Here is a 15,411-nt window from a genome sequence, read left to right as displayed (position 1 = left end):
AAGGCTGTACAATATTAAAAATACAGAAATAAATCAGGCATGTGTATTACAGGAATTGTCCAATTACATTAAAATTAACAGCAAGTTGATAAGATCAAGCTCTTGACCTGACATGCAGCAGTGAAAAGTGCAATCAAGATATAAACATGCAGAGTATGGTCTCATAGGTGCTGAAATACACTGGCAAGACCGTTGCCTGGAAACAGTAACAGCATGTTTTCACATGTGCATGACCAATTAATGTCCCTGCTTCTGTAGTGGGCTTTGAAATTTGTTGTTCATAACCCTCTGGTATAGTGCCACCATTTGGACCTGGACAGTAAATAAAAAACTCATCACGGGTGGTGCACACATCAGATACCCAGGTAATTGTCGCATATCTCAGATGTGTGTGCATTATATGAGGACTACATGTGACAGGTCGTGGAACCAGAGGGGCAGAGGCCCCCTCATCACCGCTTGCAGCTATATTTAGGGCCCGAGCACCAGAGGTGCAAGGTCCTATCGTTTTTGAACAGATTATTTAGAAGCGGTCGAGCATCAGAGGTGCAAAGCCATATTGTTTTTGTATAGATTCTTTTACAGATTCACAAGGCCCTGCTGTTTCTGCTCTGATTCTTCTTCAGGGCCTGAGCACTGGAAGTGCAAGGCCCTTTTGTTTCTCAACAGATTTTTTGTTATTAGGGCCCGAGCACTGGAGGTGCAAGGTCTCTGGTGAACACCATAGGTCACTGCATCGGAGGTGCAACGACCTACTGTTTCTGTTCCAATTCTTCTTTTTTTTTTTTGTTATTATTACTACTACTACTATGGCCCGAGCACCAGAGGTGCAATGCCCTATTGCTTCTGTATTGATTCTTATTATTAGGGCCAGAGCACCGGAGGTGCAAGGCCTCTGGTGTACACCAGAGGCCACTACACTGGAAGTGCTAGGCCCTACAGTTTCTGCTCCAATTCTTCTTCTTCTTCTGAGGGCCCAAGCACCAGAGGTGCAAAGCCCTATTGTTTCTGCTATGATGATTCTTCTTCGATGATTATTCGGGCCCGAGCACCTGAGATACAAGGCCTCTGGTGTCCACCAGAGGCCGCTGCACCAGAGGTACAAGGCCCTATTGTGTCTGCTAAGATTTTTTGTTATTATTAGGGCCCAAGCAGCAAGGTGCAGGCCTATGGACTGCACCATAGGTGCAAAGCCCTATTGTTTTTATCCTGTTTCTCTCTTCTTATTATTATTATTAGGGTTTTTTTTTTCTCTGCAGAAAAACTCGTTTTTGAGGCACTTGCCATGCTCGAAAACTCATGAATTTTGGCACACTGATCAAATGTACGTAAAATTACAAAGTTGCACTGAGCAAGGGACTGGGCATGGTCCCAGAGCTCTACAGCTCCCCTGAGAACAATCTACAGTTGAGAAGAAAAAGAAGAAACCTTTATTTGTCACATGCACACTTCAAGCACAGTGAAATTCATCTTCTGCATTTAACCCATCTGAAGCAGTGAACACACGCGCGCACACCCAGAGCAGTGGGCAGCCACACTAGAGCGCCCGGGGAGCAGTCGGGGTTCGGTACCTTGCTCAAGGGCACCTCAGCCCAAGGCCGCCCCACATTAACCTAACTGCATGTCTTTGGACCAGGGCTTTGAACCGGAATTTTTTTCCTATTGGTTCGTTCCGAACAGAAACGGAATTTTAACGTTTCCGGTTTTGGATTCCACCATTAAATAGACGTTCCCGAACCGGTTAGAACAAAAAAATTTTGTTCCCGGAACGGTTAATTACGTTCCCTGTCAGCTGTTTAACAAATGGCTATAAAATTATGTCTCTGTCTCATCCAGCTTAAGCCAAATGTAGGCTAATTCTATTACAACCTTCATTAAATAAGACAAGAAATAATTCAAAACAATTATTTCAAATGTTGGCGATTTGGATTCTCAGTATGTCTTCCCATCTACACAAACAGAAAAAGTGCCAAAAACGAAAGAGAATTCGTTTAGTGTGTTACCAAAGGCTAGTCAGGCCCTATAGAGGGCTACCGCATGACGTCACCGCGCCGCGAGATTTTGTTAAGCGCCATATTGGAAGACTAAGTACACATCTATGCAAGTACATACATACATAAAACAAACTACACCTGAAATGTAGCCAGGGCCGGTTCTGCCCTAATCTGGACCCGGGTGCAACATCACGCAACCCCCCCCCCAAAAAAAAAAAACACCAGTCTAAATCAGGACAACCATCACATAACTATAACTATAAACATTTTATATCAACTATTTTAACTAAATGGGCTATAATAAATAAGCCTGCAGGCAGCCACGGCGGGCTGCCTCAGAAAAGTAACCATTTGTTCTACCTTAAAACTCGTTTTGCATTTTCTGCCTCCTTTTTTGTATTTTCGACCCTCCGTTTATTTTCTTTCCTTTTCTGAAAACCCGATTTGTGTCCAGACATTTTGTTCTGCTACCAACGAACTAACTCGTCAGGTCTCGTCTCTCGAGCCCGCGATGATTCCCGTGGGAAGAGCAACAACTGATACATTTTTACAAACAGCCAATAGGGAGGTTGCATCGTTCAGGCTCTTCTTTGCTCAGACACTCAGTAATGCAATTACTCACTAGTAGTCCACCTTCCCGCTCTCTCCATTCAGTCAGCGAACGTCACACAGGAAGTGAACCCCAGCGGGTCATAGAAACTTGCGCAGGAGAAGAATGACTATTTGTAGGCTACAGAAACTTTGAGGAACGAAATAAAAACCGGTATTAACCGGTTACCATTATTTTTAATAAGCGTTTCTGTTCCGGAACATAAAAAATAAAGTTTCTGGTTTCGTTTCTGTTCCATGTGAAATAGAAAAAGTTCCCGGTTTTCGTTTTCGTTCCTTGAACCGGTTCAAAGCCCTGCTTTGGACTGTGGGGGACACCGGAGCACCCAGAGGAAACCCACGCAGACACGGGGAGAACATGCAAACTCCACACAGAAAGGCCCTCGCCAGCCGCTGGGCTTGAACCCTGAACCTTCTTGCTGTGAGGCGACAGCGCTAACCACTACACCACTGTGCCACCGAGAGGAAGTTGCTTGGATCGGCATGAGATTTGGAGTGAATGATACACTTGTGATACAGGACAAAGTTCACTTAGTTGTATCTGACTCCGCTCAACAGGAAGTCAGCCATGTTGGATGGAATGTGGGATTTTGAAGTTTTCCCACGCTGTTTTGAGGGGCTTATGATGGCTAAAAAGTCATGAAATTTTGCACATACATTTGTCCTATGATACAATTTGAGTTGATACGGTAAATTAGTCGAGGTGGGCTTCATTAACTCCATGGCGCCACATAGCTCAAAAATACAGATGACACCTTGTATATACTCGAAAACTCATGAAATTTGGTCGACGTCAGTCATGCGCACCGTTACTCAGCGATAGGGGCTTGACCCCAGAAGTGTCCGGGGGACTCCATAGCGCCCCTATGTGTCATTGAGACGCCTGTCCGGTATATAGTTTCACCTATCTGTGTCAATTTGGTAGGTGTGTGGAGTGCTCAGAGATAAACAAAATTACCTATACATTGCATCAGCCATACTCAACAGGAAGTGAGATATTTTTGGTTTTGTGCATTGCGAAGGAATTCGCAATATCTTGCAAGATGTTGAAACGGCGAACCAATAAATTTATGCCACACGAACAGAAAGCATGTCAAAAATTCACCACGCATTGCATGATATGGCTAAAAAAAAAATTCACAGGTTATAGGATATCATGGTTCAGAAGATATCCACATTCCCAAAGACACCCTCTGGTCTAGCGCCACCATTTGGACATGAGTAATGACTCCATTGCCAAAATACGTGTTACATTTTGATATACTCTTCCTAGGTGGTTTGTTGGATTCATGCCATATTTGGTGTACGTCATGTGAAGATGTTGTTGATTTTAAGTTGCAAAAGGATTGGGCCATATTGTTTTCGGCATGTATTTTTCTGATTATTCTTCTTTTTCTATAATCACAGATTTGACACCATGGAAATATTCAAAAACTCAAGAAAATTTCGTGCACTCATGAAAATAGGGCAAAAGTTTATTATTCTTAGGTTTTCTTCTAGCCTTGGGTGAGGCTAGAAGACACCATAATGTCCCCTAAAATGTTAGATTCAAATTTATAGCTTTGGGTGCTACATTGAGACTCCTGCCTGGAACACAGTTTCATCTATCCATGTCAAATTTGGTAGGTGTGTGGAGTGCCCCAGGTAAACAAAATTGCATATACATTGCTTCAGCCATACTCAACAGGAAGTAAGATATTTTTGGTTTTGTGCATTTTGACATGTTACATTTTAACAAACTCCTCCTAGACAGTTTGTTAGATTCATGCCATATTTGGTATACATCATGTCAAGATGTTGCTGATGTGAAATTGCAAAGGGATTTGCAATATGTCGCAAGATGCTGAAATGGTGAACCAATAAATTTATACATTATGCCACGCAAACAGGAAGTAAGTCATAAATTCACCATGCATTGCCTGATACGGCTCAAACTTCACAGGTTATAGGATATCATGGTTCTGATGATATCCACATGCCCAAAGTTACCCTCTGGTATAGAACCTCCAATTCCAAATGGACAGTAATTACTCCATTGCCTAAAAACTCATCACTGGTTGCACATACATTAGATACCCAGGCTTTTGTCTCACATCTCCAAAGCGTGTGCACTGTATGATGAAAAACTGTGACAGGAAGTGGAACCAGAGGTGCGAGGGCCCCTCATCACCGATTCCAGTTATATTTATTATTCTGTTTCATCAACACTGCCATTTTTGAGGTGGTTCCCATGGGTGAAAATTCATGAAATTTGGTACAAACATCAGTCATGCAAACCGCTACTCAGCGAGAGCTGAGTATGTTAGTGTTAGCCAAATGTTAGTGAGACTCCTGCCCGGTACATAGTTTAACCTACAGTGGTGCTTGAAAGTTTATGAACCCTTTAGAATTTTCTATATTTCTGCATAAATATGAGCTAAAACAATCAGATTTTCACACACGACTTAAAAGTAGATAAAAAGTACCCAGTTAAACAAATGAGACAAAAATTTGTCTCATTTGTTTACCTTGATCATTTTCCTCAATAAATAAATGACCAAGTATAATAATACTTGGTCATTTATTTATTGAGGAAAATGATCCAATATTACATATCTGTGAATGGCAAAAGTATGTGAACCTTTGCTTTCAGTACCTGGTGTGACCCCCTTGTGCAGCAATAACTACAACTAAACATTTCCAGTAACCGTTGATCAGTCCTGCACACCGACTTGGAGGAATTTTAGCCCATTCCTCCGTACAGAACAGCTTCAGCTCTGGGATGTTGGTGGGTTTCCTCACATGAACTGCTCACTTCAGGCCCTTCCACAACATTTTGATTGTATTAAGGTCAGGACTTTGACTTGGCCATTCCAAAACATTCATTTTATTCTTCTTTAACCATTCTTTGGTAGAATGACTTGTGTGCTAAGGGTCATTGTCTTGCTGCATGACCCACCTTCTCTTGAGATTCAGTTCATGGACAGATGGCCTGACATTTTCCTTTAGAATTTGCTGGTATAATTCAGAATTCATTGTTCCATCAATGATGGCAAGCCATCCTGGTCCAGATGCAGCAAACCAGGCCCAAACCATGATACTACCACCACCATGTTTCACAGATGGGAGAAAAGTTCTTATGCTGGAATGCAGTGTTTTCCTTTCTCCAAACATAACACTTCTCATTTAAACCAAAAAGTTCTATTTTGCTCTCATCCATCCACAAAACATTTTTCCAGTAGCCTTCTGGCTTGTCCACATGATCTTTAGCAAACTGCAGATGAGCAGCAATGTTCTTTTTGGAGAGCAGTGGCTTTCTCTTTGCAACTCTTCCATGCACACCATTGTTGTTCAGTGTTCTCCTGATGGTGGACTCATGAACATTAGCCAATGTGAGAGAGGCCTTCAGTTGCTTAGAAGTTACCCTGGGATCCTTTTTGACCTCGCCGACTATTACACGCCTTGTTCTTGGAATGATCTTTGTTGGTCAACCACTCCTGGGGAGGGTAACAATGGTCTTGAATTTCCTCCATTTGTACACAATCAATCTGACTGTGGATTGGCGGAGTCCAAACTCTTTAAGGACGGTTTTGTAACCAGCCTGATGAGCATCAACACTTTTTCTGAGGTCCTCAGAAGTCTTTGTTCGTGCCATGATACACTTCCACAAACATGTGCTGTGAAGATCAGACTTTGATAGATCCCTGTTCTTTAAATAAAACAGGGTGCCCACTCACACCTGATTGTCATCCCATTGACTGAAAACACCTGACTAATTTCATCTTCAAATTAATTGCTAATTCTAGAGGTTCACATACTTTTGCCACTCACAGATATGTAATATTGGATCATTTTCCTCAATAAGTAAATGACCAAATAGAATATTTTTGTCTCATTTGTTTAACTGGGTTCTCTTTATCTACTTTTAGGACTCGTGTGAAAATCTGATGATGTTTTAGGTCATATTTAAGCAGAAATATAGAAAATTCTAAAGGGTTCACAAACTTTCAAGTACCACTGTATCCGTGTCACATTTGGTATGTGTGTGGGGTGCCACAAGTTGAACACAACTGCAATATACAGTTGTGGTCAGAAGTTTATATACAGTGACATGAATGTCATCTTGGAAAGGAATGTCGTGGCAATATTTGGGCTTTCTTTGAACTGTTCTTTTTCTGTGGCAGAATGTACAGCATACATGTTTAATAAAAAAAACACTAAAATTTGGTGTACAAGTTTTAGTTTTCTTTGGGTTTTCGGAAATCAACACAGGGTCAAAAATATATATACAGCACACCTAATATTTGGGTAAATTGTCTCTTCACAAAGTTCACCTTGATCAAACATTTCTGTTTACCATGAACAAGCTTCTGGCACAATTCTGGTTGGATATTTCACAATTCTTCATGGTAGAACTGGTAGAGTCCAATTAAAGGTATTTTTTTTCTTGGCATGGACTTGACTTATAAGCACAGTCCATATATTTTCAATAGCGTTGAAGTCAGGACTTGTTTTAAGCTTAATATTAGCCTGCTTTATCCTCCACAACCAGCTCTGATGTGTGTTTGGGTTCACTGTCCTGTTGTAAGTCCCTTGTTCAAGTTTCTGATGGTTTATGCTGAAAAACTCTGAGATAGCCCTCCTTCTTCATTATTCCATCCACTTTGTGCAATGAACCAGTCCCACTGGCAGCAAAACAGCCCCAGAGCATGATGATCCTACCACCAGCTGGTACAGTGTTCCTCTGTACATTGTGGCCAAGCAACTCAATCTTTGTTTCATCTGACCATACAGCTATCCTCCAGAAGGCTTTTTCTTTGTCCGTGTGGTCAACTTCAAACCTTAGTTAAGCTTGAAGGTGTCAATTTTGGAGCAGGGGACTATTTCTTGGACAGCAGCCTCTTAGTCCATGGTGATCTGAACTGTAGACAGTGATCCATCAGCTTCCAGTTCATGGCAGGCAGGGCTGTGCCATGGTGGTTCCCAGGTTGTTCCTGACCATCCAAACCAATTGCCTTTCAGCTAAGGGTGACAATTTGGGTTTTCTTGAAGCAGAGTAGCTTGGCAAAGTGAGTACACCTCACAATAACTTGGATACAATTGTTTGAAATGATCTTGGAATTTGCAGTCGTTTAGAAATGGCTCCAAGAGACATTCCTGAGTTGTGTACATCTGCGATGCTCTTTCTCAGATCTGCACTGAGCTCCTTGGACTTTCCCATTTTATCGTGTGCTGGTCAATCCAATGAGTGCTGTAAACAAATCCTTTTTATGAAGGCACAGAGAAGCTACCAGCTGTAGACAATCAATCACTAACAGGAATTTAAGAGACCTCAGCCTTGGCAAGACAAGAGACATTTTGGAAGTTTCAGCACCTCTTTATTGCCATGACTTTCATATCCAAGTATGTAAACTTCTGCCCACAACTGTACATTGTGTTAGCCATACTCAACAGGAAATGAGTTATTTTTCGTTTTGACACGTTATATTTTGACATACCCCTCCTCACCAGTTTGTTGGATTCATGCCATATTTGGATTATGTGATGTCAAGATGTTGCTGATTTTAACTTGCGAAGGAATTTGTGATCTATTGCAAGATGTTGAAATGGCGAACCAAAAAATTTGTTACGCCACACAAACAGGAAGTGTGTCATGAATTCACCATGCATTGCTTGATATGGCTCAAACTTTCTACATTCAAATGGTATGTTAGGAAATTAGTCCAGGTGAGCCATATCACATATAGAATTTCACTCATTTAACTCCGACTTAATTGCACACAACTGTACCAACAAAAAACAAAGTCAAGTCCATAGTATGGAATGACCCAGAGGAAAATATTACTGCTTACAACAATCTTATCTTTGTCTCACAGAAATAAATAAGATCTTAATGAATTCTGATCTGTTTCTCCTAAAATCCCTTTCAGAGAAAAAGAGAGAAAAAGGGAGAGAAAAAGAGATTGAGCTCAACGTAATAGCTGATTTGTTTCTGAAAGAAAGATAAAACTGTTGTAAGTAGCAATGTTTTCCTCGGGGGAGTTACATGACATCAGTGCAGCATTTGCCTTGATAAAAATAATTCAGACATTTCAAAAATCAGCCAACATTTGTGATCTCATGAGAATTATACATTTTTTCCAATTTAGCAAGAGCAGTGACATCAGGTGTATACATGGTCAGGGCAATACACATACAGTAGTGCAGATTCTGGGCAGTGAGGGATGTGCAATTATTTTTAAATGGTATTCATGTGTGAGAATGATGATTTGCATATCCAAGTACTGCCAAATATTGTGAGTATAAAAAGAGCAAGACCCCTTGAATGAGGGAATTTCTCATGGCTGACATCAGGAGTCCAAAACTTTTCAGAATCTGCCAGTTGTAATGATTGTCGCATGTAACCTGTTGACTGAATGTCAGTCACTACGTTTACATGCACATAGAGAGAATCGAATTTCTGCTGTTGCTCGACTGAAATCGAAGTTCAAAATGCCATGTATACACCTTAATTCGGCTGAAATTGAACCGAACTTGATTTCTCGGAATCGAGCTACACGACCTAGTTTATGCGATTTCTGCCGAGCTATTTTGCGCATGTATACCCTATCGAGCTAGTTGTCGAGCTACTTCCGGAAGTGACGAGTGACGAGACCACAAGCGGGAAACACAACAGCCTCGGTCGGCATGACAACGAATCATGACAACGGCATGAATCTTTTCTTTTTGTGGCATTGTTTGCACTGTTAAAATTTAGCTCCCTTACTGTATCACCAAATACATCTGTACAGCTGTTGCATAGCTGTGAATTGTGTACATAAACAAGTCATTGTATTTGTGTGTATATATGTCCAACATCTGAAGAATGTCAATAAAAACAAAACAACTGAACTTTTTGTGTGTTTATTAAGACATAAGTTAAATTGTAAGCAAAAAAAAAAAAATTTTGTAAGCAAAAAATGGACTTTAGAAAAATATTATTGTGCAAAATAAGTTGTCTTACAAAACAGTTTGTAGCCATAGTCTGTTAGAGCAAGCCTAACAGCTTGAACACGGAACTACTACTGTTGCCAGATTGGGTGTTTTAAGTGCATTTTAGCGGATTTGAACATGTTTTGGGCTGGGATACGTCAGCAGTATCTGGCAACCCTATAGCTCTTCTTCATGACGACAACCGGAAGTGTACCAACACGATGGGGCGTGTAGCGCCACGTGTGGCTCGGGTGCACAATGCACCTTGCACAAAAGCCCGATTTCACTTGTGCATGTAGGATTGGATTTCTCTGGCACCCCTGCTGGGACCCTTTGCTCGATTACCAACAGCAGCTCGATTTGGACGTGCATGTAAACGTAGTCAGTGAGTTCAAGTTGTAAAGACGCTTCCACGTTACCAACTCCTTTGCTTTCAATGCAAACTCTCCATCAACATTCATGTAGAAAGGCTACTTCTCTGTCCATTCCCTGTTGAATTGCCCATTTTCTGCATCAACTTTTCACTTTTTTTAAACTACAAAGAGGCATTTTGTCTATCGAACGTGCTAACAAGAACAGGACCATAGTTAGAAGAGGAGAAGATGCAAGTGCATGCATCTGGACATTTTTTTTTTTAACACTACTTAAAGGGCAAATTACAAGTTACCTTGAGGGAATAGCCTGTGTCTAGACTTGCATATTACAATATCTTCCTATTTCTATAGTTACTCATTTTCAGAAGGGAATAGGAGATATTTAGGTTTGTAAAATACTCTGCATTGTCCAATTTATGGTATTGATTTTTTTTGGGGGGTGTTCAAGTGACAGCGCGGTGTTAACATCGCACAGCGTGGTGGACCGCCATGTATCCTCGCTTTGGGGAAAGCCCTGGGTTTGCTGGAAAAGGTGCGCAAGCAACAGTGATGACTGCAGCCTTGAGAGGATTGTCAAGAAAAGTTGACTGAGGAACTTGGGAGAGTTTGACAAAGAGTGGACAGAGCTGCTGTCAGTGCATCAGAGCCACCATGCAAAGATGTCTTCAGGAAAGGGGCTACAACTGTTGCATTCCTAATATCAAGCTACTCCTGAACCAGAGACAACAAAAGCATCTCACCTGGGCTAAAGACAGAAAGAACTGGACTGTTGCTCAGTGGTCCGAAGTCCTCTTTTCAGATGAAAGTGAAATTTGCATTTAATTTGGAAAACAGTGTCCTAGAGTCTGGCAGAAGAGTGGAGAGGCACAGAATTCAAGGTGTTTTGAAGTCCAGTGTCTTTCCACAGTCTGTGATGATTTGGGGTGCCATGTCATCTGCTGGTGTTTGTCCACTGTGTTTTATCAAGTCCAGAAAGTCAAAATAGCCATCAAGGAGGTGATTTTGGAGCACTTCTTGCCCCCACCTGCTGGCAAGCTTTATGGAGATGCTGATTCCGTTTTCCAGCAGAACTTAGCATCTGCCCACAGTACTAAAACTACTACTAAATGGTTTGCTGACCATGATATTACTGTACTTGACTGGCCAGCCAACTCGCCTGACCTGAACCCCATAGAGAATCTACAGGGTATTGTCAAGAGGAATATGAGCAATACCTGACCCAAAAATACAGACGAGCTGAAGGTCACTATCAAAGCAACTTGGGCTTCAATAACACCTCCATAGTGCCACAAGCTGATCGCCTCCATGCCATGCCACATTGCTGCAGTAATTTGTGGTAAAGGAGCCCCAACCAAGTATTGAGTGTATAAATGAACATGCGTTTTAGAAGTTGGCCATTTCAGTATTGTAAATTCTTTTTTGATTATTAGAATTTCCTAAGATCAACTTGAGATACTAGATTTCTGATTTTCATGAGCTATAAGCCATAACTGTCTAAATTAGAACAAAAAAGGCTTGAAATATTTCACTTTGTGTGTAATGAATACATAATATGAAAGTTTACCTTTTTGAATTAAATTATGAAAAAAAAATCAAGTTTTTCACAATATTCTCATTGTTTGAGATGCACTACTGTCCACTCTTTGTCAAACTCTCCTGCACATTCTGCTTCAATCAATCTGCGTCGTCAGTTTTACGGCTATTTTAGGAAGCTAATTTCACTAGTGAATATAATTATTCTTAGTTACTCTCAATAAAGAATTATTTATCAGCGACATTGTGTTAAATCCAAATGACATTCAAAGAACTGGCAAAACATTTTACCTGCTCCTTGTTGACTTCTTGAATAGCTGTAAATTTCATATCCAGAAAAAAATCTTCCTCCTCCTGAGGTTCAGACAGGGTGGGTGGCGTATCAGCTATGCTGTATAGTTTGAGAAACAGAGAATGCAGCACCTCCAGCATACAGCCCACCACCTGCATCTGGTCTCTACAGACCTACACCAAAGTAGGTAAGGGAGGAAAAAACTGCATTAAAGGTATTTTCCTATACACAAGAAATAACCTGCATTAGTAATCTACTTTCTACTGACTTTAAAGGAGTCATGAATTAATGCAAAATTGAACTGAAGAGTTCAATATGCTATAAAACTGTCATTGGAGACTAGGTTTAATTGGGCCTCTGAAGCTGGGTTTAAAGATGCCATTGAATGGAAAACTATGTTGACTTTGGAGTAGTTGAAAAAGGAGAGTACAGTACATGGAACTGACATACTGTAAAGCTCACTGTTGTCTCTACTTTCAAATGTGTATCCAAAAGAGGGCTGAAAAGAGACCCATTCCAAAACCCTGGAGTGTTTCATAACAGTCCAGAGTCATGAATAATCACACCCCCAAAATTTGCATATACCAGCCCACATTCAATTTCAGTGTCCATTACCACCATGGGCCTGCACAGCCAAAGCTTCAACAGATCTGAAGAATGGTCAATGACAACGGTAACTGCACAAATACAATAATATTAAGTGTGGTTGGTGTACTGGTTGTCATTGTTGATATAGATATCCTTGCTCTTACTGGAGTCCTTTGTTTGGTCTCCAGTTTGTTAGCCCCACAGCACTGTTAGGAACCAGTAACCATCTGTAAAAATCAGCATGGAGTGCTCTTGCATTCTCTGTGGCACTGCTTTCATTTCCTTCTGGCTGGTATAATGACAGATAAGGGAGATGGTAGGAACAAAACCTGTCCATCATATAGAAGAGTAGAGAATTAAATGGTTTGGCCCCCTCATGCGAATGTCATCCAAACAACCCACCCACCGCATACACAATATGCGAATCTCTGGATTTAAAACAGACCAAGGAAGTCCTGGACAAACTACGTCAAAGAATCTTTGCTAAAGCATAGCATCACCTTGGAACAGGATATCCACTTGGCTGCAGAGAAGACTCTTTCTTCTTGCAACACCCCCAAGGGTACAAGCAGATTGAGAGAGAGAGAAAGACAGCTGCCGGTGCTGGCTAAATTTTTTGTGAAGCTACCAAAGTTGTCATTAATGTTGCTATAAACCTGTTCACAACTTTGCCTGGTATTAATCCATTCCTCATGGCTATAGGAATGATTTGCACTGGAAGCAAAACTTATACAGATAAGTAAATAGCATCACTATGAAGAGTGCAGAGCTGCTGTGTCTGCGTCATGCTGTGCAGACACTGCACTCTAGACAGGTCCTCAAACCTTGGACCATATCAAGCAGTATTAACTCAGGATTTGACACTTAAGAGAGATCAAGTCATACATCAGAAGCCAAGTACCGTAGTTTGATTGCTTAAAAAGATATCCATACTTCCTATTTAGACATGTTGCTGTAAGCTATTACCAAATTAACATCATTAAAGTTTAAGTAATTTCTAATAACATTTGAACTGTAGAAATTTCCTTTGTGACAATAGTCTGTGAGAAGTTGACAAAAATTCAGATTGCCTTATGCTGAATGAGAATTACACATCTGCTTGATTGATATATATTGGAAAATACAGTGGGGCAAAAAAGTATTTAGTCAGCCACCCATTGTGCAAGTTCTCCCACTTAAAAAGATGAGAGAGGCCTGTAATTTTCATCATAGGTACACTTCAACTATGAGAGACAGAATGGGGGGAAAGAATCCAGGAAATCACATTGTAGGATTTTTAATGAATTAATTGGTAAATTCCTCAGTAAAATAAGTATTTGGTCACCTACAAACAAGCAAGATTTCTGGCTCTCACAGACCTGTAACAACTTCTTTAAGAGGCTCCTCTGTCCTCCACTCGTTACCTGTATTAATGGCACCTGTTTGAACTCGTTATCAGTATAAAAGACACCTGTCCACAACCTCAAACAGTCACACTCCAAACTCCACTATGGCCAAGACCAAAGAGCTGTCAAAGGATACCAGAAACAAAATTGTAGACCTGCACCAGGCTGGGAAGACTGAATCTGCAATAGGTAAGCAGCTTGGTGTGAAGAAATCAACTGTGGGAGCAATTATTAGAAAATGGAAGACATACAAGACCACTGATAATCTCCCTCGATCTGGGGCTCCACGCAAGATCTCACCCCGTGGGGTCAAAATGATCACAAGAACGGTGAGCAAAAATCCCAGAACCACATGGGGGGACCTAGTGAATGACCTGCAGAGAGCTGGGACCAAAGTAACAAAGGCTACCATCAGTAACACACTACGCCGCCAGGGACTCAAATCCTGCATTGCCAGACGTGTCCCCCTGCTTAAGTCAGTACATGTCCAGGCCCATCTGAAGTTTGCTAGAGAGCATTTGGATGATCCAGAAGAGGATTGGGAGAATGTCAGATGAAACCAAAATAGAACTGTTTGGTAAAAACTCAACTTGTCGTGTTTGGAGGAGAAAGAATGCTGAGTTGCATCCAAAGAACACCATACCTACTGTGAAGCATGGGGGTGGAAATATCATGCTTTGGGGCTGTTTTTCTGCAAAGGGACCAGGACGACTGATCTGTGTAAAGGAAAGAATGAATAGGGCCATATATCGTGAGATTTTGAGTGAAAACCTCCTTCCATCAGCAAGGGCATTGAAGAGGAAACGTGGCTGGGTCTTTCAGCATGACAATGATCCCAAACACACCGCCCGGGCAACGAAGGAGTGGCTTCGTAAGAAGCATTTCAAGGTCCTGGAGTGGCCTAGCCAGTCTCCAGATCTCAACCCCATAGAAAATCTTTGGAGGGAGTTGAAAGTCCGTGTTGCCCAGCGACAGCCCCAAAACATCACTGCTCTAGAGGAGATCTGCATGGAGGAATGGGCCAAAATACTAGCAACAGTGTGTGAAAACCTTGTGAAGGTTTTCACACAAGGATTGAGATGATTGAGATGTTGAGTTTTCACACAAGGATTGAGATGCTGGCCTCTTCTGCCCCTCGGACCTGCTTGATCCATCCTGGTGCCCTGTGTCTGGTCGGAGTTTTATCGCCCCACTCCTGTGAAGGACGGCCCCATGAGGACAGTTGAGGGTTATACCTGTTAAAACTGTTAATATTATAGTCAGGCTGTCTGTTGTTGCCCAAATGAGGATGGGTTCCCTTTTGAGTCTGGTTCCTCTCGAGGTTTCTTCCTCATGTCGTCTGAGGGAGTTTTTCCTTGCCACCGTCGCCACAGGCTTGCTCATTGGGGATAGATTAGGGATAAAATTAGCTCATGTTTTAAGTCGCTCAAATTCTGTAAAGCTGCTTTGCGACAATGTTTATTGTTAAAAGCGCTGTACAAATAAACTTGATTTGATTTGATTTTGAAGACTTACAGAAAACGTTTGACCTCTGTCATTGCCAACAAAGGGTATATAACAAAGTATTGAGATGAACTTTTGTTATTGACCAAATACTTATTTTCCACCATAATTTGCAAATAAATTCTTTAAAAATCAGACAATGTGATTTTCTGGATTTTTTTTTCTCATTTTGTCTCTCATAG

The 15,411-nt window shown here is 41.3% G+C and overlaps 1 protein-coding gene across 4 annotated transcripts in view; it reads right to left on the bottom strand.

Annotated features, from left to right (window-relative positions):
• The window catches only part of urb1 (URB1 ribosome biogenesis homolog), a 430,640-nt gene that overhangs the window by 168,255 nt on the left and 246,974 nt on the right, over nucleotides 1-15,411 (bottom strand). For all 4 annotated transcript variants that reach the window (XM_060905914.1, XM_060905916.1, XM_060905915.1 and 1 more), the window contains one exon: nucleotides 11,753-11,926. In XM_060905914.1, coding sequence (XP_060761897.1) covers nucleotides 11,753-11,926 — 174 coding nt within the window. The remainder of the gene's footprint in view (nucleotides 1-11,752; nucleotides 11,927-15,411) is intronic.

Source organism: Neoarius graeffei, chromosome 23, assembly GCF_027579695.1.
Source record: "Neoarius graeffei isolate fNeoGra1 chromosome 23, fNeoGra1.pri, whole genome shotgun sequence".
NCBI classification, from domain to species: domain Eukaryota; kingdom Metazoa; phylum Chordata; class Actinopteri; order Siluriformes; family Ariidae; genus Neoarius; species Neoarius graeffei.
This window is presented reverse-complemented; position numbering and strand designations above follow the sequence as displayed.